We start from the raw sequence: 27,836 nt of genomic DNA on the forward strand, positions 1-27,836 counted from the left end.
AGTGAATATATCATATTCAGCTGACAACCAACGGGATTGCATCAGGACAAAACATGACATATATTTTCAGATACTTAAAATTTAAATTTATGGCTTATCCAACTAAACAGAACAAATTAAGTTCTTACAGCCTTATATACAAGGTTTTTTGCATAACAGATATGATATGCTCTAGTTCACTTTTGAAGATGCAATCTTGTTTATGCTGGCAGCCATTATTAGGCAGAACCCTATATGGAGTAAAATAACTAAGATCAATATACAGTTAACATGGCAATTTAGATACATTTTTCAGACTTTATAGAGCTTTCTCTTTAATATCAAGGAACCTTTGTTCAATTACACATAGATAAACATTGTCACTGTCATTACACCACACTTATATATGTGCCATACTTTATACACAAAATATACCATCAGTATTTATAAATGTGTATGGCCCATCACATGGCCTCTTTCACAAACACAATCTTTAGTCTACAATACTCCCAGCAGGAAACTCCTACTATCTGCAGAATACTATTTAAAGATATGATGCAACTCTACAACAGCTGATGAAGATACCATCATCTCAGGTGTCTAGCTGTTCCTTCAACAACTTTAGAAGAAAGCTACCAACATCTTCATCCTGCAATAATTAAACATGAAAGCTCTTTCATTTAAATAACAAAATGTGTAAGTCTAACTTGGAATCTTTTAATTAAAGGATGTCAATTAGAAACAGAAAATTCTAACTTAAGAAATTATTGCATGCATTAGCAGTATGATTGTTTGTTGAACAATAAACACAAATGGGAGATTAAGGTGGTACCCAACACCTTGACTAAAATTAATTTGGCTCGTTTAATTTTCATAAAACTTTGACATAATGTTTACTTTGACCCTTTGACAAAAATATAAAAATTTCAAATAATTTGAACCAACCACTTTATCAGAAAAATTTCATTGGTTATATAGCAGTTTGACAAACACTAATTTTGATCATTGAGAAGCTTAATATTTCCTTAACAATACAACATGATTAAAACATTAAGTTGATTTTTACAGAGTTATCTCCCTGTAGTGTTAGGTACCACCTTAATCATTAAATTTTCAGGAAATGATGCAATGCTATCAAAGTTTAAAAGGGAAGTTTTATTTTTCTCCAAAACGTATCCAGTAGCAACTTTTCACAAAATTATAAACATCTCAATAATTTCTGAATTACAGTATTTTGATTTTCAGTGACATCAATCATATTCTTAAGAGCTGCAAAGTATCCAGAAAACTCAATTTACAATAAGTTTACGAGATATCACTAAATAACTTCAGCAAGTACTTTTTAAGTAGTAATTGTTTTTGTGGGTATTGAGTTTTACTACTGTCACATTACCTATAAGTGTAAAAACACCCTCATAAAAATTCAATGTATAGTATGAAGTATTCTATTTATATTTGCTCTTCATAAAATCGTATATCATGGCTTTGTGATGTCAATTTTGCTTGACCCGGGCCTTAATAGCTTGCCCTCGGATTTATTGGCTTAATCTTCATCTTTTGCCTGATGTTGATAAGTTTGACCCTCTTCTGATTTGCTGGCGAAACAATGAAAAAGTACTGTTTCTATTGTTAAAAACACATGAATACCATCACAAAAAATGATTATTGGATTATCATCATATTAATATTGTAAAATATCAGCTGCTCCATACAGTATGAAGTCTTTTACAAAAAATATCAGCACTAACACCTCATAAAACTTACTATAGTGATCACTTGCAGCTGATAATTAACAATAGCAATATGCAGAAAACCTGATAATTGGTACATATCTTACCACTTAAATTTGATCCATTAAAACTAAGGGCTATTCCAGTAAAAAATGTATGGAGGGGTTAGAAGTCACTTTATATTAATAATACATACTGTGGATTCATTTATTTTCGTGGGTACCAATTTTCGTGGATTAGGGAAAACTTGCATGTTCGTGGATATTTAATTTCGTGGTTTTGCTGAAGTCTGCATACAAGCCTATAGAAAATTTGTCATTCGTTGAACATTTAATTTCGTGGTTCACCTGTACCCACGAAATCCACGAAAATTGGTATCCAACGAATAATAATGAATCCACAGTATGTGATGGGTATCAGAGCAACTTTTAACACTATAATGCAATATGATTCTCAATTACAAATGTCTGGGTGGCAGGTGCTAAAACAAACTGCCTTCCATCCCCAATACATTTTTTTCTGGAATAGCCCTAAACTAAACTGTTTAGAGGATTCAATTATATAAAAGCTATCTTTCAAGGCATTTTACTCTGGACATTTCAAATAATTACATTTTTCATAAATAATATATACCATTGTACATGTATACTGTAAAAAACAATAAAATTACAAAGCATTTGAAAATTTTTAATTTTGGCTCGAAAAAAATCCCTCTGCCTTTTACTTATGAAATCTGAGTGATAAAAAAGATGGAAAACCAATTAAAAAATAACAAGAATTTCAAAAGATATTACATTTGTATAGTAATAGGTAGGTTATTAAAAAATAATGAGAAACATAGGCATTGCTGGACAAAATCTTTTGATGCATGGAGTTGAAAAATTGAAACCTAAGATTTATAATACTTACTTGATGTGACCATGACACTAGGACAGATTTAGACTCCTCATCTACCGAGACCTGGACCTAAGATATACAATATACTAACCTGATGTGACCATGACACTAGGACAGATTTAGACTCCTCATCTCCCGAGACCTGGGCCAATACAGAATCAGATATACTAATAGACCCGTCAGAGGAAACCTTATATATACTAACCTGATGTGACCATGATACTAAGACAGATTTAGACTCCTCATCTCCCGAGACCTGGGCCAATACAGAATCAGATATACTAATAGACCCATCAGAGGAAACCTTATATATACTAACCTGATGTGACCATGATACTAAGACAGATTTAGACTCCTCATCTCCAGAGACCTGGACCAATACAGAATCAGATATACTAATAGACCCATCAGAGGAAACCTTATATATACTAACCTGATGTGACCATGATACTAAGACAGATTTAGACTCCTCATCTCCAGAGACCTGGACCAATACAGAATCAGATATACTAATAGACCCATCAGAGAAAACCTTATATATACTAACCTGATGTGACCATGATACTAAGACAGATTTAGACTCCTCATCTCCCGAGACCTGGGCCAATACAGAGTCAGATATACTAATAGACCCGTCAGAGGAGACCTTACATATACCAACCTGATGAGACCATGATACTAAGACAGATTTAGACTCCTCATCTCTTGAGTCCTGGACCAATACAGAGTCAGATATACTAATAGACCCGTCAGAGGAAACCTTACATATACTAACCTGATGTGACCATGATACTAAGACAGATTTAGACTCCTCATCTCCAGAGACCTAGACCAATACAGAATCAGATATACTAATAGACCCGTCAGAGGAAACCTTACTTATACTAACCTGATGAGACCATGATACTAAGACAGATTTAGACTCCTCATCTCCAGAAACCTGGACCAATACAGAGTCAGATATACTAATAGACCTGTCAGAGGAAACCTTACATATACTAACCTGATGAGACCATGATACTAAGACAGATTTAGACTCCTCATCTCTAGAGTCCTGGACCAATACAGAGTCAGATATACTAATAGACCCGTCAGAGGAAACCTTACATATACTAACCTGATGTGACCATGATACTAAGACAGATTAAGACTCCTCATCTCCAGAGACCTAGACCAATACAGAATCAGATATACTAATAGACCCGTCAGAGGAAACCTTACTTATACTAACCTGATGAGACCATGATACTAAGACAGATTTAGACTCCTCATCTCCAGAAACCTGGACCAATACAGAGTCAGATATACTAATAGACCTGTCAGAGGAAACCTTACATATACTAACCTGATGAGACCATGATACTAAGACAGATTTAGACTCCTCATCTCCAGAGACCTGGACCAATACAGAGTCAGATATACTAATAGACCCATCAGAGGAAACCTTATATATACTAACCTGATGAGACCATGATACTAAGACAGATTTAGAATCCTCATCTCCAGAGACCTGGACCAATACAGAGTCAGATATACTAATAGACCCGTCAGAGGAAACCTTATATATACTAACCTGATGTGACCATGATACTAAGACAGATTTAGACTCCTCATCTCCAGGGACCTGGACCAATACAGAGTCAGATATACTAATAGACCTGTCAGAGGAAACCTTACATATACTAACCTGATGAGACCATGATACTAAGACAGATTTAGACTCTTCATCTCCCGAGACCTGGGCCAATACAGAGTCAGATATACTAATAGACCCATCAGAGGAAACCTTATATATACTAACCTGATGAGACCATGATACTAAGACAGATTTAGACTCTTCATCTCCCGAGACCTGGGCCAATACAGAGTCAGATATACTAATAGACCCGTCAGAGGAAACCTTACATATACTAACCTGATGAGACCATGATACTAAGACAGATTTAGACTCCTCATCTCCAGAGACCTGGACCAATACAGAGTCAGATATACTAATAGACCCATCAGAGGAATAACTCACAGGAAATTCTTTTAGATTTCTGAAACATTTAAACAAATACTGTAATGATTTCTCTTTTATAAAGCCACTTTTCTTCATTGATAAAAAGGCCCTTTAAAAAAGATGTATAAAATACTCAGTGGTATTGATATGCGTTATTCTAATTTTATTTTAAAATATGATGATCTTCACCCCAGCTCTATGCTCCCTGGATCTTCCACTGCATTTTAATATCTTCTTTTCCCCATCAATATTTATGACATTACACTATACAGTTATATTTTTTGTTTTGCACTGCATTTTAGTTTAATGCAGTCACTGAACCATGAAAATTAAGTCAAGGACAAATTTTGCTAGATTGACACTTCAGACAAAAAGAATCTACTGTGGATTCATTTATTTTTGTTGGTACCAATTTTCATGGATTGAGGAAAACTTGCATTTTCGTGGATATTTGATTTCGTGGTTTTGCTGAAGTCTGCATACATTCTTATAGAAAATGTGTAATTCCATATATATTGGAATTTGTGGTTCAAGAGTAACCACGAAATCCACGAAAATTGGTATCAAACCAATAAGTACATGTTATCTGGATGTGGATATGTAGATATAGAAAAATATCAGCCCGTGAGCCAGAATATGAAGCTAAATGTCGAGTGAGCGTAGCGAACGAGCCATTTAGCTTCATATTCTGTCGAGGGGGCTGATATTTTTCAATATCTATATATACAATCCACATTCAGATAACATTTTTATTATCTTTCAAAGCAATGTCTTTTATCAAAATTTCCTTTTTCAAAAATTTCGCGGGAATTGTTATTACCAGAGTGACTCTGTTATTACTAGGCAACACACGTCATCAAAAAATTAAACTGCGGATACACCTTGTGGCCAAAATACGCAGGGTAAAATATTCCCATTAACTAGAGGAGGAAAAATGTTTCGTGTACATGATAATGCATATATGAGAGTATAATATTTGAAGATGATACAAAAAAAAAAGAAATATTAAAGATTATATTGAAAGATCGTAGTATTTCATATCACCAGAAGAAGAAAATTTCTACTCGCTGACTGCTGAACAGCATACGCTTCATAAAAAAATTCCAGAAACACATCAAAATGCTGTTTGTTTTCAAGACTAAAAGTACACATATATATTTAAGTAGTCGTAATTCGTAAAGGAGAAGTTAATTTGAGAAAGACAGATGTTGGTAAATTGTCCTTTTGTATGTAAATACCTCGACATCTCGCACCTTGTACCCGCCATTTGTACGTGAGAAGACAAGGAAGGTAGGTGTTATTTTTGTAACGACTACCCCACCAAATTGCATTGGGATGATATTCTGGTTAAGGTTATGGGGTACCATTTCCTATAAGTGCTTTGCCAAATGTTATCATTGAGGAAAACATATTTGGTTCAAACATGTCAAAATTTTCCGTCAGATATTTTCTTCTGTACTGTATTGACAAATAACAGAACCAGATCACCTGGATTTTTGAAATATACAAAATTGCTTCGCTGCATTCTGTTTGTCCATGTACATTGATATATCATTCTTTTGATGACTTGGAGTTAAAATGACAAGGTACATCATGTTTATGATTCTTGAAAAAAATTATGCTTTCAGTGTATTCAACTAGGTAGCTCAGGGGTCAGAGCATCTCTTTATGAGAAGTTCTTAGGTTCAAATCCTAACTTAGTTACACTGAAACAGTAAATACTATAAATGGAATCTTAACTTGTTTTACATGTATTAATCATTTAATATTTTGCCCTCTTCAGTCTATTTCATGCGAATTATCAATGTACATATACAGATATAGCCAATATATATGATTTACACCATTTTTCACAACAAAAACATTAAATTGTGACTTTTTGTGGAATTTTTCAGGATACCAATTTAATATGCAGTGAACATGATGATAAATTGTTGTATGTGTGCTTTTTTTTATGAAACAATTATTTTTCTTTGTTTTACAAGCAATTTGAGAAAACTTGGTATATGTAATTCAGGCTCAAATAATTTGACATAAGTGATACATGTATCTGTACATGCACTCAGTTTGACTTTGACTTTCATTTGCTGAATTTCCCCCGAATTGAAGTAAAAAATGTCTGTTTGATTGGTCTTCAAAAGCATTATCTTTGTCAGTAGCCATTTTGTATGTTTGTTTTTGTTTTGTTTTAGCAGAGGAAATAAGTATTTTAGGCTTGTCAGAAAGAGGGTTGTTGTTTTGTGGTAGATTTTTTCCCCTATTTTATCATTTAAAATGAAATGTTTAATCTAGAGTGTATAATATATGTGCATTTAATTAATCAATTTTTATTATAAGTTTTACTGTGAATTTTATGTTCACTATAAATATTTTTAATAATTTAAACTGCCACCCCCGCATTGTTCACATTTGTATCGATAGATTGATCTCAATACAGGTCAGATCAATAGTTCAAATTAGGTCAAATAGTTCAGTTCTGAAAAAAAGTAGTCCCGGCAGAACTTATCAAGACTGCCGTCGACACCATTTTATCAACATCTCGTTTCAGAATGTAAAGTAATTTTAGGAAAAAAGAAATGGTTCATTGTAAAATATGTACTGCAAGTGTAATTTATTTTATTAAAAGAATTTATTTGGTGACTTATCACCATTACAATACAAGGCAATATGTTGGGAGAATTTTTTGATAAGTCCTGCTCACTTGACAATGTCTCCTCACTTGCACGCGCTAAGTGTATACGAGTTTTACAGATATGTTGAGGAAGCTGATATAGCGGTAGGGAAGGATGATAATAATGAATCCACAGTATAAAACAAAATATGTATAATCCAGCTCTTCTAATTATGAATAAAATAACCTTTATACAAATATTTTATGCTATTTTTACCACCGTATAAGGAAATCAGATATCTAGCTAATGCTCATCCCAATAAAAAACCTTTGTTGAAGATTCTAAAAGTGCAAAATAAAAACTGTATGTTGACCTCTACATGTCTTTTAGATATTTGTGTCTTTAGGTTGGTATCTGATTGACCTATAACCCACATCTTTTTGTACTTAACAATAAAAAGAGATAAAAATTCCTGTTAATTGAAAATAAGACAAGTGTATTTCTTACGTTTTAACAAGTTGGTATATTCTATCTGCTGTTTGTGTCGTCTGTCCTTCCTCGTCCAACATGACTGTTGATGTAAATCTGAGATTGTGTTCCTCTAATCCTAAATCCTTCAATGCTAATCCTGGATCAATTAATTGAAGTTTCTGAAACAAAAAGGTCAAATTTGTAAACCACCCTATAATAGATATGGCTTTTTCTATGCATTTTATTAAAAAATATGTGTCTAGCAAACCCATTAAATCTCAACATTTTAGTATTTAACACCTCAAATACGATTCCATTCTGATTAGAGGTTTTGGTTATGTTTACTTCATCTTTATACAGTTTAATATGATCTTTTTATAATCCATCTCATGTGATAAATCAAAGATAATTTTTTTCCAACCAAATATTCTTATTCTTCAAATAATTATTTAATGAAACTTGCTATAAAGGTCACTTCTATTAAGCAAACAACCTGTCATGTGAAGTAACCTTATTTATGTCCTACTGTAGTAATATCGGGTCAAGTAGGATATATGGGATTGTAGTTCAATTGGAAGAATAAATGGTAAATTAGTTTATATGTACATACATGTATGTCGACAGGTCAACAGATTGAAAGGTCAACATAGATACATGGCCATTATTGGTCAACTGTTGACCTGTTGATGTCTATCTGTGGTATAAATTTAATTTAATCATTTCTTTTCATAGAATTTGTTACCTGTTGACCGTCTACTTGTCAACTGGAAACCATCTACTTGTCAACTGTCAAACTGTCTACTTGTCAACTGTCAAACTGTCAACTGTCTACTTGTCAACTGTCAACTGTCTATTTGTCAACTGTCAAACTGTCAACTGTCTACTTGTCAACTGTCTACTGTCTACTTGTTAATTGTTACCACTAAAGTATTTTTCTAGTGTGATGAAATCATTTAATTTTGTTGACTAAATTTACATCAACTGTCCACGTGTCAACTAGCAACTTATTCTTATATACTTTTTTTGCCCAAGAATACACAAGCATATGTATTTGTTATAAAAGCTGGAACTATAGTACCGTAGATCTTACTTGAGTCGTAATATCTATGCATTTTGAACCTCAATTCAAAGATTACCTCTCTTATAAGGTCAGTTTTATCTGGTCCCGAGGGTGACCGTTATATACAGGTTTCATTGTATCTCAAAATCAAGTAAAAGGACCTATCTCCATTTTTTCCATAATTTTGATGAACTCTGAAGTTCATATATACCCGACCTTATGTAAATAAATATTAGCAATACACATATAGACAGTTATACAATGACATCCTAAATATTGGCATTAACTTATACATACTGTTCCTTTCATTACTAGGGCACCATGAAATATCTTTGGTCTTTTTGGATCTGGTGGTAAAGATCCTGAAGGAATTACAAAAATATGTTTATGAAAATGACAGAATATTAAAAGAAAAGAGCAGTTGTTAAATTCTTTCATGGAACAGATATATTTATGTTTGTTTGTTTGTGTGTTGGTGTTTTAAACACTTTCAGCACACTTCTCTATTTCAGAAGAGTACCACGAGAGGACCATGATCTTCAGCAAGAAAACTGGCAATCATTATCAATTAAGATGGGAATTAAACACTTTGCCAAGATCAGGGTTTCAACTCACATCATCAGAGTTGACAGGCTAGTTATCACCAAGATGAACTACTTAAGACCACTCTGCCAACGAGATGACAGAGGCCCAATAAATATTGCTGTATTTAACATCTATTGTTATGCTCATTGTACATACTAATAAGATATAACTTGTGTGAAAACCTTTATCGATTCTGGCAATAAATTTTCCTTTAATTTATTACAGAGTTGTAAAAACACTAGGGCTGCACTTTTCTCATTAAAATAGTAACTTTAGACGGTTGTTTTGTTTAAGCCCTTTGAATGACATAATAACTTTTGTTCTCGCATCTAACTGATAATCATCAAAACTCTCCATATCAAGTATAACCGATGACCATCACAGACTGTTACCATTAATAATTACCTAATTTTGAAGCCTCCCTTTTGAGTAAAGGCAAAGAAACGTCTACTGGTATATTATGCTTTGTGTGAATGACTGCTGTTTCTCCATTGGCTGGTTTGAAACAATCAATGCCTACAATAATAGAGTCTATTATTAGTTCATATACAGGTTATTTATTTTCCTGACTTTCGAAAGTAGAAAAATAACGCAAAAAATAAATCTTAAAGAATGTGTAAAATTTGGGCCTGCACTTATAGAAATACATCGAGAAATTAGAAAAATCTTGAAAATAAATAACTCGACTAGAAAGGGTTAAACGCTAAAAATAAGTATCCATGAAAAATAATTTAGTTTACAATTTCATACTTACTGATGTTGTTAAACATTAGCAAATGTTTGATCAACAATAATAGAGTGAAAGAAAGGTGAAAGATACCAAAGGGACATTCAAACTCATCAGTCGAAAACAAATTGACAAAGCCATGGCAGAAACCAAAAAAATTACGAAAAGACAAACAACAGTATACAAAACACATCATAGAATGATGCTAATGTCTTAAAGTAAAAAGTTCACACAATAAATTTGAACACGCAATGTTGACAGACTGTAAAAAATTCTTACCAAACTGGTGCTGGATCTTGCTTTTTAAGAAGTCCATTTTCTCAGCCTCTCCATGGACCAGCATGACATTTTTGGGTTCACACCATGATATCAGCTGCATTATACCTTTAGCATCTGCATGTGCACTAAATGACATGTACTGGACACTCAACTTTACTTCTAACTGAAAAAAAATCCACAACATTATACCTTTAGCATCTGCATGTGCACTAAATGACATGTACTGAACACTCAACTTTAATTCTAACTGGAAAAACAAAATCCACAACATGTAACCTAACATTCTCATACTCTAATGTAATTGGAATTTATGTACAAGGTTAATTGATGACAAAATGTTTTTCTTTTATTGTTTTAGGCATAAATCAGGCTGTTAATTTTTCTCTTTTGAATTGCTAACATTTTGTCATCCAACGGCTTTTTAAAGCTCACTGTACGGTATGGTTTATGTTGATTGTTGAAGGCTGTACGGTGCCCTATAATTGTTTACATCAAGATCATTTGGTCTCTGGTGGATATGTGTAGTTGTCTCATTGACAATCATAACACATCTCCTTATTTATATTCTATAACATGATCTTTGACACATACATATACACAAACGTCATAACAGGACTAGGGCATCAGGAGACTATTCCTTCAAGAATATGAATACTGAAAATCTCTATCCGTACACAATTTTTTGTTTATTATTATAGTTTATTTCAAGATAAATTATTTTCTGCACGGGTTAAGTCAGTCCACAGATCTGAAGCTTGCAGGAATCCAGAAAAGCTTGATGTTAAAATGAAGAAAATTATGACAGAAGAGGTGCTGATAATGGTAAAACAGACAAACAATATTTCAGGATTATTTTTGACACTACTTCCTTGTTGGAAAGTATAGTTAAGATTGAAGTGTACTTACAGTTTGTTTATTTTCCATTTCCAGTCTCTTAGCACCATTCAAAATCTTATGGCCGACAGTGCCTGCCACACAGTATCCTGGCATTATAATCTAAATCAAATTCAAATTAAAATTATTATGATCAATTGATTAAATGATAGTAGTTTAACACCACTTCCACTAGTATTGCCTCTTTTCAGGCTGAACCAAATTTAATAGCAATCTCAGCGACATTTACCCAACCTCCACTTTTGTTCATACTGGGAAACAAATGGGATTTTGTTTAAAATTAATTATAACAAAATGGAATCTCAGTGTTACATTAGAATTTTTTTTAACAAGAATCTATAACTCTGTGTTTTGCAACAGGAAACATTAAACTCAAATCTGGTCACTAAAGATGAGTAGTGGATACAAAGTGCAGAGTTGTGGTGGCTTAAGTAAAGATCCCTTCACACCCACCTTAACCTCCCTTAAATCTCTGGTGCTATAGTGATATTATAATTAATCAATGAACTTTTTCTTTCTACAGTTCTTACCATATTGTTAGGGTTTGGAGCCCATTTTTTAAATACTTGTAGTGAAAGACCAGCATGCAACATTCCAGGAGTGGCAAATACTACCATTGGTCCTGGGTTCTCTATGTAGGCCCTGTCAAATGGCTGAAAAAGAGAAAGCCTAATGAGAAAGATCATCATTAAGTTATACACCTGTGCCAGGTCATCACACATCCTTCCTAAAGTAATAGTAACATTGCATTTTTCAGATACAAATTTCAACTGTTTTTAAAATTTTGAAAAATACATACAATATATATACATTGACAGAATCTGTAAAATGTAATTGTACAAGCTTAAGAGACTGGAAGAAAATTGAGGTAAGCAGAGCTTTTTTCCTGTTTTGTAGCAAGTAAAAATATCTTTGATATATTCAAACAATGTCTGTATATTGTTTTTTATCCTGCAATTTTAAATTCATGCCTAAAAATGTTCACTTATAAAATTCCAAATTGTTTGGTAGAAAAATCAACATAACTTCCTTAATTCTTATTTTGTGCGAATGTTTTTTTAATTGGTCAATCCAAACTTAACTTATCATCAAAACATGAGACAAAAATGAAGAATTTTTAATCAAATAAAGTATGAAAACTCTGAAACAGATAATTAAAATCATGACAATTACAAAATACCTTATCATCATGAGATCTGAAATTGTGTAAAAAAAAATGTAGGGATCAGTTTTACTGTGTTGTTGTTTTTCTGTCTCACTGATGTGTTCCCCATGTCTCACTAATGTGTCCTCACTGATGTGTTCCCCATGTCTCAGTGGTATGTTCCCCCATGTCTCACTGATGTGTTCCCAATGTCTCAGTGATGTGTTCCCCTTATCTCACTGGTGTGTTCCCCCTTGTTTCACTGATGTGTTCCCTATGTCTCAGTGATGTGTTCCCCATGTCTTAATGCTGTGTTCCCCATGTCTCAGTGATGTGTTCACCATGTCTCAAATAGACCTTATCCCTATTTGAAATCTGCGCCACTTGAACTATTGACGTCATACAACAATCACTTTTTCATTGTGACGTCAGATATTTTCTATTGTGATGTCAAAATTTTACGGGAACCTTTGTGATGTCCAGTAATGGCGGACAAATAGCGATAAGGTGTATGATGAGTTCCCAATGTCTCAGTGATGTGTTCACCATGTCTCAATGATGTGTTCCCAATGTCTCACTGATATGTTCCATTTGTCTCAGTGATGTGTTCACCATGTCTCAGTGATGTGTTCCCAACATCACCTTCTATAACCAGAATACATGCCATCCTTATCAGTCATGTGAAAACCAATGACTTATTTTTCTTATTTAAAGTATACTGGTAACATGATGACATCATCAGCCAATACTATACATGATTTTATCAACAATTTCTAACATCTAATTGTCTCCTAAATACAATCTTTCATTTATTCATTAAGTGGAAATGGATTTAATCTTCTTTGTGTTGTAATAATTGTATTTTACCTTAATGTGTTTAAATTCAAACATATTTCTGTGTACAAATGTTTTCTTGATCTTCTGACTCGTCCATGTAATGAATAGCTTGTAATAATGATTTGCCTAGAAAATACAAAAATAACTCGTCCATGTAATGAATAGCTTGTAATAATGATTTGCCTAGAAAATACAAAATTAACTTGTCCATGTAATGAATAGCTTGTAATAATGATTTGCCTAGAAAATACAAAATTAACTTGTCCATGTAATGAATAGCTTGTAATAATGATTTGCCTAGAAAATACAAAAATAACTTGTCCATGTAATGAATAGCTTGTAATAATGATTTGCCTAGAAAATACAAAAATAACTCGTCCATGTAATGAATAGCTTGTAATAATGATTTGCCTATAAAATACAAAAATAACTTGTCCATGTAATGAATAGCTTGTAATAATGATTTGCCTAGAAAATACAAAATTAACTCGTCCATGTAATGAATAGCTTGTAATAATGATTTGCCTAGAAAATACAAAATTAACTCGTCCATGTAATGAATAGCTTGTAATAATGATTTGCCTAGAAAATACAAAAATAACTCGTCCATGTAATGAATAGCTTGTAATAATGATTTGCCTAGAAAATACAAAAATAACTCGTCCATGTAATGAATAGCTTGTAATAATGATTTGCCTAGAAAATACAAAATTAACTCGTCCATGTAATGAATAGCTTGTAATAATGATTTGCCTAGAAAATACAAAATTAAAAAAAATTTCTTTCATTAAAAAAAGTTTTCATTTTGCCTTTTCCCAATCTGTCGAAATTAGTACAGTAATACCTCACTCAAAATTATACAACATATTTTTTACAGTGATTCTGTTTAAAAAATGTATTCTGTCAAATGTAAGTTTGTTTTTTTGTTTGTTTGTTTTTGTTTTTTCAAATGTAAGTTAAATACTCAATCTGCATGTGGAGCTTGAAAATATTAATAAACATAATCATGATATATAACAGAAGCAACATTTGTGCATAAACCAAATTGAGATTAATTTTTATCTGTACTAGAAAAAACAATGTTTTATGTCTATTGTTTTTTGTCATATAGTTCGGGGATGAGGACTGTAAAGCAAAAACGAAATTAGGTCTATAAATTGCTGCAGCAACCTAACCTTTGACCCAGTGACCTCTAAAACGTAAGGAATCTTTTAATCCCAAGGCAGTTTATCCAGTTTAAAAAGGTAGAGATCTCAATCCGTGGAATATCATAAAGTATAGAAAATAAACATACAATGGTTAGGGGATGGTTGAGCATTCACAAACATCTTTATCAACGCCACATTAATATGTGTCTGTCCCAAGTCAGGAGCCTGTAATTCAGTGGTTGTTGTTGCTTCATGTCTGTCATATTTGTTTTTTGTAAATTGTATCGTTATAAATTTGGCCGTTAGTTTTTTCTTTTTAATTTGTTTCATATTTTTCATATCAAGGTCTTTCATAGCTGACTATATGTTATGGGTTTTTCTCACTGTTGAAGCCTATGATGACCTATTATTGCTTAAATCTATGTCATTTGAACTCTGGTAAATAGTTGTCTCATTGGTAATCATACCACATCTCCTTATTTTCATAATAAAAACAATTCAGGAAAAGCACTTATTAAACTCTATATATCAGTATAAAAGGTAAGGAAAACTAGGTAAGGAAAACTGTATCAACTATCAACCATTTTTTGGTGATTTTTTAGGAACTATTAAAATACTGAATGTTAGAGAATTCAATGAAAATTAAATATCTACATATGATATGGTTTTTTTTCACATTTTGTGCATCTAGTTTTTTCACAGACAATGTGCATATTATATAAACATACCTTTTCTGTCAAACCCAATGAGAAATAAATGGGTACTTTTAAGTTCATTCTTTCCCAGTAACTCTCTAACAATATACATAACTCTTGAGCTCTTCCTAATGCAAATACTGGAATCAAAACCTGGAAATAAAAAGCCACCAGGATGACAAACTAAACTTACTTTACATAGATCATCTATTAAGTATACATTTCAATACTTTCAATATTATTTTCCTGATATCTATCACATCATGTTTTATCACCATGCAGTGTTTTTATGCCATTACATGTTTAAAGATTTATGGTGTTTAACACCACTTTAAGCATGCTTGGCTATATTGTGGTGGACAGCTTTTATTGGTGGAGGAAGGTATCTGGAGAGAAACAGTGACCAGTAGCAGAAAATTGGCACTCCTCGTCAATTAAGATAGGAGTCAAACTCCTTGAGCAAGGCTTGAACTCCCATCATCAGCGTTAAAAGGCTAAGTGTCCTAAAGCAAGGCTTGAACTCCCAACCTCAGCGTTAACAGGCTAGTGATAGAGCAAGGCTTGAACTCCAAACATCATCGTTAAAAGGCTAGTGATAGAGCAAGGCTTGAACTCCCAACCTCAGCTCTAATAGGCTAGTGATAGAGCAAGGCTTGAACTCCAGACCTCACCGTTAACAAGCTAGTGATAGAGCAAGGCTTGAACTCCCAACCTCAGTGTTAACAGGTTAGTGATAGAGAAAGGCTTGAATTCCCAACCTCTTCTTTAACAGGCTAGGTTTAGAGCAAGGCTTGAACTCCCAACCTCAGCGTTAACAGTCTAGTGATAGAGCAAGGCTTGAACTCAAAACATCAGGGTTAAAAGGCTAGTGATAGAGAAAGGCTTGAATTCCCAACCTCTTCTTTAACAGGCTAGTGTTAGAGCAAGGCTTGAACTCCCAACTTCACCGTTAACAGGCTAGTGATAGAGCAAGGCTTGAACTCCCAACCTCAGTGTTAACAGCCTAGTGATAGAGAAAGGCTTGAACTCCCAACCTCAGTGTTAACAGGCTGGTGATAGAGCAAGGCTTGAACTCCCAACCTCAGTGTTGACAGGCTAGTGATAGAGCAAGGCTTAAACTCCCAACCTCAGTGTTGACAGGCTAGTGATAGAGCAAAGCTTGAACTCCCTACCTTAGTGTAAACAGGCTAGTGATAGAGCAAGGCTTGAACTCCCAACCACATCATAAACAGGCTAGTGATAGAGCAAGGCTTGAACTCCCAACCTCACCGTTAACAGGCTAGTGATAGAGCAAGGATTGAACTCCCAACCTCAGTGTTAACAGGCTAGTGATAGAGCAAAGCTTGAACTCCCAACCTCAGTGTTAACAGGCTAGTGATAGAGCAAGGCTTAAACTCCCGACCTCAGTGTTAACAGGCTAGTGATAGAGCAAGGCTTGAACTCCAAACCTCACTGTTAACAGGCTAATGATAGAGCAATGCTTGAACTCCCAAACTCACTGTTAACAGGCTAGTGATAGAGCAAGGCTTGAACTCCAAACCTCACTGTTAACAGGCTAATGATAGAGCAAGGCTTGAACTACCAACCTCACTGTTAACAGGCTAGTGATAGAGCAAGGCTTGAACTCCCAACCTCAGTGTTTACCATCTAGTGATACAGAAGATGAACAACTGAGACCACTTTGCCATCGAGGCACCCTTGTGCAGTTATAATGTCCTACACCAAGTCAGAGCTATTACTGTCCACATTGATTTTTTATACTTTTGAGTTTGTTGCATTTGTTAATATTAACAGAGGGTGTTCAATTCATACAACTGTTGTTCTTTTATTGGTTGAAAGATGAATTATTTAATTCCGTCATGTTTCCTATGTTTATGATTATAGAATTTAAGTCTCCTCCCAACTAATAAATTAACAGTATTTTTACACAATGTCTGTGTACTTAAATTGCATATTTTATATATTGTAAATATGAAGAATTAATAGAAATATGTAACAATAAAATATCCTGTGATATAGATGTATAATAATTATTGAATTTGATATTTTATGAGCTATCTACTTTGAAATCTTCATTATGGCACTGTTTTCATCAAATTTCACAACTTCTGTCGAAGCTTTGTTCTTAAAAGTTTTATTTCAGACTCAAAACGTTTAAAATATATTTTATTTCAAGATCCTTCAATATGAACGCTGTGTTTTTTAAATGAGGGCAAGTGACTATTACATTTCCACACTCTATGAAAATGCTTTATTCTGTATAAATTTAAAAAAAACAGCATTCAACGCTATATTGAAAACATTATTATAGCATACTATATGGTATGGATTTTTCTCATTGTTGAAGGCCATTTAGTTGCCTATAATTGCTCTCATCCACTTCATTAGAACTCTGGTATATAGTTGTATCATTGGCAATCATACAACATCTCCTTATTTTTATATTTATTAGATAGCTGAAATTTTCCAAATACAATCTGTAAATATCAGTAAAAGTACCTTTCCCCCTTTCTCCACACAAGAATGTACTTTCTTCAGGAAATCTCTCTCTCGACATCGCTTTGAATCTCGTATTGTTGTAGCATAGGTAGATTCTGTGATAAGTAAATCTGGCCGACATTTATCAATCCAGGCGGCACCAAGATGTCGATCTGGGGTCATATTATAATCACCCTGAAAACATATACATATATTTTATCAATGATAAAATATCTCTGTGAGAATTTAAATAAAACTAAGTTTTAATTAGATTTGGAGTATATTCAATTATGGAATTTTTCTATTTTTTTTTTTAATCCTCCTTTCAGCTTAATTAATACAATTCTGACCAGATCACTTAAAATTCAAATAAAGTCTGTTCAATAGCCAAAGTATTAGCAAATATTATGTCTGCCCAAGACAAGTCAATGAAATAAATTAAAACCTCTGTGTCACCTAGAATGTAATACTGTGCAATTGAAGATTTCTTCTTGAAACTTTTCAAAAATTCGAAGTTTTAAAAATTTTGAAAACAAAAAAATGAATCCCTTAAAAAAATAAGGAAACCCCCCCCCCCCCAACTTTTTGAACCCCCCCCCCCCCTTGGAGCAATAACCCCAAAACTCAATCCCAGCCTTTCCTTTGTAGTATGGAACCTTGTAGTACAATGTCAGAGAGATCCATACACTTACACACAAGTTAATGTCTGGAAACTAGAAAAATGCTGGTTTTTGGCCCCTTTTTGGCCCTTAATTCCTTAACTGTTGGCCCCATAACCTCTAAAATGAATCCCAACCTTCTACTTGTGGTATTAAACATTACGGTACAATTTCAGAGCAATCGAAATACTTATACACAAGTTAATATCCTGAAACTAGAAAATTGCTTGTTTTGGGCCCCTTTTTGGGCCCCTAATTCCTAAACGGTTGGGACCATCATCCCCAAAATCAATCCCAATCTTCCTTTTGTGGTATTGAACCTTCTTAAAAAATTTCATAGAGATCCATTTACTTAAACTAAAGTTATTGTCCGGAAACCAATGTGTCTTACGACGACGACACAGACGCAGACGACAACGCAGACGACGACGACATCATACCATTATACGATCCCAAAAATTTTTTTGCAGTCGTATAAAAAATGATAAAATAAACTGTTAACACAGAGATATGTCTCGGCTATTTGTTATTTTGATAATGCAAATGTTGAAATTAAAATAGCAATACTTTAACATGTAAGTTATGCAAATATTCAAAGTCAATGAACCATGATTGAAGGTACAGGGCTAAACAATCTCCATGGAAATGAAACTTGCAAATGCCAATACATTTGCATACCAAATATCATTGACTTAACGTTAGTGGTTCATCTTAAACTGATCTAATCACAAACTTATACATGTAAACTAAGCAAAAGTTTCAAAGTCAATAGATCATGACTGAGTGGTAAGGACCAAATATTCTCCATGGAAATGAGATGTGCTAATGCTTATACAACTGCATACCAATTATCATTGACCTACCACTAACAGTTCCCCTTAAACTGACCTAATCACAAACTAATACATGAAAACTAAGCAAAAGTTTCAGTCAATAGACCATGACTGAGGGGGCGGGGCCAAATAATCTCCATGGAAATGAGATATGCCAATGCTTATACAACTGTATACCAAATATCGTTGACCTAAGTTGTCAAAGTTGTTTCAGGTGAAAAAATTATATCACAGAAATGCATGTGTACACTCAAACATCAACAAGTGTAGTAAAATCAACACATTGAAAGTGCCTTAAACATTAACAAGTGTAGTAAAATCAACACATTGAAAGTGCCTTAAACATTAACAAGTGTAGTAAAATCAACACATTGAAAGTGTCTTACTCTAAGTTAAACAAAGGGCTTTCAGAAAGGAGCAGCACTTTTATTGCTATTTTTTCATTTCAAAGTCATAGTGAAACCTTCAAGGTCAAAGCTTATACTTACTGTATATACCATGGACTGTTGACCAACTCTCACTTGGAACATTGCTGCCCCTAAAACATGTCCTGCATAATATGCTTTTATTTCTAACTCATCATCAACCTTCAAGAAAGAAAAATAGAAGCACAAGAATTAATCGTTGATTTTAAATGTCTTTTATTTTAGTTTTCAATAGATAAAAAGATGTGAACAAGTGACTTTCAAGACAATGTCAAAACTCTTCACAACATTGATTCAATTCACATTCTTTTCCAGTTATTTTGGTAATGTAAAATTGAATATGAGGCAGAGTAAAAAAGTTGTTTTTTTTATTTCAGATTTCTCTTCTTTATGAGGCTTTAAGCAGTTGACATGGAAATGATACCAATTTTATTCTTTTTATTTCAGATACCAATTTTATTCCTATTATTTCATTGGCATCATACTTTTTTGGTAATGACATATAAAAGTTTGGGGAAATTGAATGCTGAGGCTTTATGATTGATATATAAAAAAAAGATAAGAAAAATGTAAATAAAAGATATGGAAAATTACCCAAAAGTGAAGGCGTAGGCAGTAATGATTTTAGATTATTAATCTTCATCGTTTAATTTAATATTTTCCTGCTGAAATGCAGAATCACTGATGTTTCTCCCAAAATCCTTTTATTCAACAGAAAATACCTTTATAACTTCGTGTAGGTTGACAGCTACAGTTTTCTTCATACACTGCTTGATCATTTCTGACGTAAAAAAGTTAGTTTCCCCTTTCCTCTCTACTGTTATTTTCCTGTAGTCTTCCTAAAAAATTAAAAAATATATCTCTTTAAACATTTTTAAATGTTGGTGACAAAGTTCTATATTAATTTCTTTTCTTCTTATCCATGTGAAAAAATGAACAATTTGGGCTTTCTATCATCAAACTTTACTCAGGACTAAGAGTACAAAATTTGTGCTTGAAATCCCAAATCCAGTTTTTTGATCGGTTGATTTCTGAGTCTGAGTACAATAAACGTACTCAAAAATTTTACATGTTTTATGACTGCAACGCCAGAAGTACTCCATAGAAACCTTATCTGGTAAATTAAGCTGACATGCCATTCATTTTTCAAGGAGTTTCCATTTTTAAAACCACTTCTCCAAATATAATGAAATGTAGGTGTTTTTCATTATTTTGTTAGGTGTGCACTTTAAAACTACACATTCTTGGCTCATGTAAACTAGACCAGACTCACAATTTTCTTAGCAGATGAATCCCAAGCTGCATCAAGATTCTATAACATGTATAACCCAACTCTTGAAATCATCATTGTTTTACCAAAAATTTAACTTAGCATTATCCAAATCTGATTTATATAAAAACAACACGAACAAGAAGATGCAGAAAATTTTGCACGTATCATGGTATTTATTACTACGATTTTCTACGATAGGAAATGGTGCATACAAATAATTCTATCAAAAATTCAAAATGTGAATTTTTATTTTTGTGCGACATTTCCTGAATTAACAGTATATAATTTTCAATTACTTCTTCAAAAAGTGTATATATAATTCAATTCAATTTATCTATAAGAGTTATCTAACATTGTACATACCAATAATATAGGACAGATGGCTTTAGTTGGATGTGTCATGTAGATTGGTCCATCAAATCCCACCATTTCAGACATGTATGGCAAAGCACCACAGTGGTCCAAATGAAAATGACTACAAATATAAACAAGAGTGCACACGCTGAAATGTCTCGCCTTCTTTACTAATCATTGATATTATGTTGATAGTCCTAAATATAAAGCTTTATTACAACTGTCACATAAACTTAACATTAACCAAGTAAACTAAACATTGACCAATGAACCATGAAAATGAGGTCAAGGTCAGATGAACCATGCTAGGCAGGCATGTACAGCTAACAATTCTTCCATACAACAAATACAGTTGACCTATTGCTTATAGTTTAAGAAAAACAGACGAAAACACAAAAACTTAACACTGAGCAATGAACCTTGAAAATGAGGTCAAGGTCAAATAAAACCTGCGTAACTGACATATAGATCATAAAATATTTCCATACACCAAATATAGTTGAACTATTGCATATAGTATTAGAAAAAAAGACCAAAACTCAAAAACTTAACTTTGACCACTGAACCATGAAAATGAGGTCAAGGTAAGATGACTCCTGCCAGCTAGACATGTACACCTTACAATCATTCCATACACCAAATATAGCTGACCTATTGCATGCAGTATTAGAAAGAAAGACCAAAACTCAAAAACTTAACTTTGACCACTGAACCATGAAAATGAGGTCAAGGTCAGATGACACCTGCCAGCTAGACATGTACACCTTACAATCATTCCATACACCAAATATAGTAGACCTATTGCATACAGTATAAGAAAAACAGACCAAAACACAAAAACTTAACTATAACCACTGAACCATGAAAATGAGGTCAAGGTCAGATGACACCTGCCAGTTGGACATGTACACCTTACAGTCCTTCCATACACCGAATATACTAGACCTATTGCTTATAGTATCTGAGATATGGACTTGACCACGAAAACTTAACCTTGTTCACTGATCCATGAAATGAGGTCGAGGTCAAGGGAAAACTGTCTGACGGGCATGAGGACCTTGCAAGGTACGCACATACCAAATATAGTTATCCTATTACTTATAATAAGAGAGAATTTAACATTACAAAAAATCTGAACTTTTTTTTCAAGTAGTCACTGAACCATGAAAATGAGGTCAAGGACATTGGACATGTGACTGACGGAAACTTCGTAACATGAGGCATTCATATACAAAGTATGAAGCATCCAGGTCTTCCATCTTCTAAAATATAAAGCTTTTAAGAAGTTAGCTAACGCCGCCGCCGCCGCCGTAGCCGCCGCCGGATCGCTATCCCTATGTCGAGCTTTCTGCGACAAAAGTCGCAGGCTCGACAAAAAAATAATCATTTTGTAAATGATATGTAAATGATCAAAATAAAGGAATAAATTGATAGATGGATAAATGGATGTCTGTATTGACAGATGCTCAAGAAAACTCTTCAATTCTACAAAAGCCTGGGTAAAAAAAAAATATTAATCATGAGAAAATAAGCTGTTCACCATTATCAACCAAGCATCAGAAACAATAAAACCTTTAGTGAGCAATCTCACATATTTCACACCCCACCAAAATATCAGATATTTTTACAAGTCCCACTAAAGAAAAAATAGTCCTGTGTTTAAGATTGTTCTGATTATTGATCTCATCTGAGGTTGAGTGGAACCTTCATCCAAATTTGCAGATGTTCTTATGAATCAACAAGCAGAAACACTGGAAAAGTAGTTTCTTTCTACTGAACTCAATGTTTTGTGACTATCAGTTTTCACATTTCTGTTGTTTAACATCTTCTGTGTTTACAAAACACTTATTTTAATGAGCGTACTGTTTAAGCTCTTCTGAGACAAGCTTATTTTTGGATCTAAATACTTTTCAACCAGGACAGTGTGAATAAATTTCTGCCACCACGCATGGTTTCAAATCAGTATCACCAAAGAGTTTTGAAACAAAAACTTGATACTAGAGAAGATGAAAGTGCAGAAGTGATTTGTTTTGTAAAATAATAGTTAGAACAGAAAAATCGTATCTTTAAAATTCTGAAAATTAAAAAAAAAAGATTTTAACCAAAAAAAGAATTTGACTCCGCATGATTTTTGGGTCAGTCGCGTTCGAGTAGACAAAGAATTTGGATGCCATTATTAGGATTTGCAGAGACGGCTCTGGAACCTGAGAACCTTGATAAACTTGTTGATATGTTCAAATTGGAACATGATAGAAAATTAGAATTCTTATAAATAACCTTATCAAAATATGATGAAAACATTGATATATTTCTTACTAATTCACACAGGACATGACACATTTTTCCTAATTGCCTAGAGCCCAGGCCCCATTTAAAAAAAGGTTGGAAAATCACTGATTATTAAGAGTAATCAAAATAAAACACTATCCTTGTTCCAACACGAAATAAAAGAAATAGGGAAGTTAGATGATTTCTTTGACCAAATTGACTCCTAGCATGACTTTAGGATCTGAAACAACTTTAAAGATTTGTTGTTTTTTTTAAGTCATGTAAATCAGCATCCAAGAGTCAACATACAACTTATATGCAGATATATATTATCTTAGTCAATATCTGCTTACGTTATAATAACACAGTCTAGATGATCAGTTAACTTCTCATCATCTGTCTTTGTAATGTAGGAAAAATCAGGAAACCTTCTCTGTAAATATAACAGGTCTAGTTACAAATAATTTAAAAGTTTTTGCATAGCATCAGAGTAAAAGGTATAGCTTGCATCATTATCGTAATGGATAATTTACTTATGCTAATTAAAATCAAATCTTTTGTTTCAACAATGTTTGATCACGTTTTTGTCTCTAATCAAAGCAGGTACATTTGTATTTTGAAGTAATTTTAATAATATAATGAAATTTCTTGTCACAACTATATGAATCTGTTTCAATTTGAAGTCAAACTTTTTAATCCTTGTGTGCATGCATATTTAGATACTCCTCCATTGAATCAGGCAGACAGTTATAGAGTTTAAGAGATTTTTTTTAGAAAATTGTATTTGCTTTATTTAAACAACCACATATATAACACTTGCAATAAGCTGAAATATATATTTTACCAATTGATCAGAAATGAAGGAATTCATTCAAAAAGTGATTGGCTGTTAGCAATCTGAAAGGCAAAATCTTCTTGCACAAGCATAATATTATTTGAAGACAAAAAGGTGTTGGCCATGTTTGATGTCTGTGTGGCAATATTGGAATTAAGAGTAATTTATTAGCTCCCTTTTAAGTTTAAGCATATTTACATTTTATATAATTACTATTGTTTACATGAAAACTTTCACCTGTGTTTATGTACACAATAACTGTACTCCTTTTCTAAACCGGTTATTAATAGTTAAAGGTAAGATTGTGTTGGTTAAATTGCAAATCTTATTTTAAGAAAGTACCATTTGTTAAGTCATTTTGTTATTAATTATATACTGAATTCACATTTAATACATTGTCCAGAATTCATACTTTCCTCGAAGGTAATTATCAGTTGTCATTACAGCCATGCTGTTTACTATTACTGTTCTGGACCACTTCGTCTATTAAATGTGTTGGCACTAATTAGGGTTTAAACGTTAGGATTTGGGACTAAAATGGTTCAAATGGTACAATTTAAAAGCCCTACTTAAAGTAATACATTTTCCCCCTTTATTTAACTTCTGTATTGTTGTACAACTTACTGTCATAATATAAGAATATTTATTGTGTATTTTGGTATGAAATAAATATGATAATTTAGGTATTATTTCTTTAAGACTTCCCTTCCTAGAATGCTGGATTATACTTGTCATAATCATTTCCCGGTCAAGTATTAGCTTTGTCCTCCCAGAGAATTGTCCGTTATGTCGGTTGTTGTAGACACTTGTCCCCTAGTGTGACAAGGTGTCCAGGGCAGAACTGGTCTTCATTGTTTATGTAAAGAACCTGGGTTTATTTGGTTATTTCGTGACTGCGCTAGCATTAAGTAAGAAGGTATCCAGAAAACGTTACTTTTACTTGAATGTCAGATCAGTCCGTTCACATCTGTAAGTGTCATGAATGATATCTTATGTGTATCTGTTGTTTGGTTATAGGCAATTGGCTTTTAATAGGATTTATCAAAACTGTCTTGGTGAATTTTTAGTATAACTTTCTATATTAAGTAAAAGTGGTAGTTATATGTTTGATAGCATATTTGGTTATCCAATATAAAGGGAGATCATGGAAGCTTCTGTTACATTCTCTTTCAGCAAAAATCAAATAGCACTTCAAGCTTGTTATGAAATAAACCTGTATGTACTCACATCATCGTTGTAACCCATGTGCATACCACAGTCCATCATGATATTTTTACCACCAATTGTCACCAATATACAGCTCCTACCAACATCTTTAGACAAAACAAGACAAAATAGTAATGAGAATAGTTTCATATTTATGCAACATATTCATGATATTCAATAGTCTTTCATATGGACTTCTTTTTTAAATCAATAAATTTTTGTAACGTCAAAAGTTTAGTCACCATTTTTGTTTCCGAGGGAGGTATATTATTTTGTATTCTACTTGACTTGGGTTGATGTAAAGATGTTAACTCATCCGTATCACAAATAAATCTACAGTTTATCATTGGCCTTTATTCTATAATGCCTTTTAAGAAAAAGCATCATTTACACATAAATAATGATCATGATGATTTTGACAGTTAAAAAGGCACCTCTGTCATGTATGGCTCTATTTTTGTGACATCAATTCCAGACAAAACATTTCAAATGTACCATATATCAGTATTTGTTTGTGTGTCAAATGTACCATATTAGGATTTTTTGTGGTGTCTAATTTTGTAGTATTCTTAGAAGTGAGAAGATAAATCCCATGAATAATCTACAGTCAAAAATAATTTATTATCATCAAATAAATAAACTAAGGTCATCTCTGTCTTTAATACATGTATTGCTTTTGTATTTTGTTTAAACCATAAATTATAAGTAGCATGGCATGTTTAATTGTCATGATTTTATACGTATTTATATTCTCTTGCTTGATATTTACACTACCATTGACTATGTACAGCTCATTCAGTTTTTGTATAGCACATACTTACCCTGCCCTGCACCTGTAAGAAAAAATGAAATAATAAATTTATATTTATGTGTACAAAACATATAGTTTAAATGTTATACATTGTATAATGAGACAGATGCAACATAACATTTCCAATCTGGCATTTAATTTTTCAATGGTTTTCCTTAATTTGAATTAATGTGGCTGAAAAGTAACACTGATTGGAGAACAGTGGATACAGGTTTACATTTTTGTATCTATACATGCTATAGGTAAGACTTGGCAGGGTATAACACTTCTATATCATCCCTGGAAGCAGTACAGTGGTCCAGATAAGGATGATGTGTGCTGAGGTTATTTGTTCTATTTTAGAATTTTAATGCATTCAAAGAAAGATAATTTTCTCAAAAATCATTAGAGAAATAGATTCAACTCCAACATGTCCAAAATCTTGTGCAATACACTATTTTTCCACTCTTCATAGTTAAATTTTGAACACTCTGCTATAAATTTGTAAAAGTAACTACATTTGTTTATCTGCAATTAGTTGTCTAGATCTCAAATAGAATTTTTTTACGAACAGAGTTGTTGACATCTGGAAAAGCTGCCCTGTGGAGGTTATCTCAACAAAAACTTTAAACACCTTTGAACATTAGAATTGATAAAATCTTGGCCTTCTAGCTGCTTAAACATATGATGTTGATGAGATTAAGAAATACTTTCCTAAATCAACTCGCCTAATCCCTTTCATGCCTTTTGGGATTCTATGTCCTGAGCAATTTTATGATGTAGCTGCTCTCGCCAAATCAGAAAATGGCTCCAGACACAGAATCCCAAAAGGAATTACCATAGACCCACCAGCCCATCAACCTCCTGCATTCAAAGTCAGCGCACAACCTAGTCCAAATAATTATGATGCCTTGAATGGCTATTTAAGTATTTAATTTTTTTGCTGCCAGGCCTTCCTTCATGTCCTTCCAGGCCTCACAGCAAAAAAATTAAAATCAAGAGTCATAAATATTTGGACTACACACAACCACAAGAACACAAAAAGGTGGACTAACTAAGTAGAGCATTACTACAGTACCAAAGTTTTGAAGATGCATAGGTATCCATAGGTTCACAAACATGTATAGGTAATATACTCCTGACTGGCATTATCATTTATTATTTTGTTTGGACCAAAGAAACAGAGAAAGCTGTGACATTTGATTGGTACATAGTGTAATGATAACATAAATTACCTAATGGTGTCACCCGAATTTCTGTCATTTCCCAATAGTAAACTTTATGTTATCAATTTGGGAGATAGTTCAGCTTTTGCATCTACTTTTCTTGGAAGCTGAAGGCATGATACGTCCGGAATTATTTAACCGTGAATGTTCCAAAATTAGTTTGAATCAAATGAAGTTCTGAGCAGATTGTAATTTGCTAGAATCATAAAAGATAACTACTATAAATTTTTACTTTTATACAATATAAAATAACAACGTCCTCATATCAGTAAAAAAAATGTACTTGACAAAAATCAAGACAAGAAATAAACACACTAAAAAGAAAACAAGACAAAAAACAAAACAAAAAGAAAAAGAAAAAGAAAACCAAACGCATTGCATGATATTATTTTTTGTAATTTCGTTTAATAAAGGTTGATTGTTACAGGT

At 33.0% G+C, this 27,836-nt stretch overlaps 1 protein-coding gene across 9 annotated transcripts; it reads right to left on the reverse strand.

Moving 5' to 3' along the window:
* Positions 1–287: 287 nt before the first annotated feature.
* LOC127719385 (integrator complex subunit 11-like) lies at positions 288–27,546 on the reverse strand. Of its 9 annotated transcripts, none has more exons than XM_052225491.1 (21): positions 27,417–27,546; positions 26,213–26,224; positions 25,413–25,498; positions 23,704–23,783; positions 21,092–21,203; positions 20,178–20,294; positions 19,519–19,617; positions 17,560–17,733; positions 15,094–15,213; positions 13,248–13,343; positions 11,767–11,889; positions 11,249–11,338; positions 10,343–10,505; positions 9,742–9,852; positions 9,049–9,113; positions 7,728–7,870; positions 4,573–4,645; positions 4,279–4,344; positions 4,117–4,164; positions 2,926–2,976; positions 288–628 (listed from the first exon to the last, which is right to left on the reverse strand). In XM_052225491.1, the coding sequence occupies exons 1-21, from the start codon at positions 27,442–27,444 to the stop codon at positions 572–574; spliced, it is 1,914 nt and encodes a 637-aa protein (XP_052081451.1). In that variant the 5' UTR covers positions 27,445–27,546; the 3' UTR covers positions 288–571. The 9 variants fall into 9 exon arrangements, with proteins under 9 accessions (XP_052081451.1, XP_052081452.1, XP_052081450.1 ...); XM_052225492.1 differs by lacking the exon at positions 2,926–2,976 and adding an exon at positions 3,040–3,090; XM_052225490.1 differs by lacking the exon at positions 2,926–2,976 and adding an exon at positions 3,382–3,432.
* Between the last annotated feature and the right edge of the window lie 290 nt (positions 27,547–27,836).

The sequence above is a fragment of the Mytilus californianus genome, unplaced genomic scaffold (assembly GCF_021869535.1).
Source record: "Mytilus californianus isolate M0D057914Y unplaced genomic scaffold, xbMytCali1.0.p SCAF_11, whole genome shotgun sequence".
NCBI classification, from domain to species: domain Eukaryota; kingdom Metazoa; phylum Mollusca; class Bivalvia; order Mytilida; family Mytilidae; genus Mytilus; species Mytilus californianus.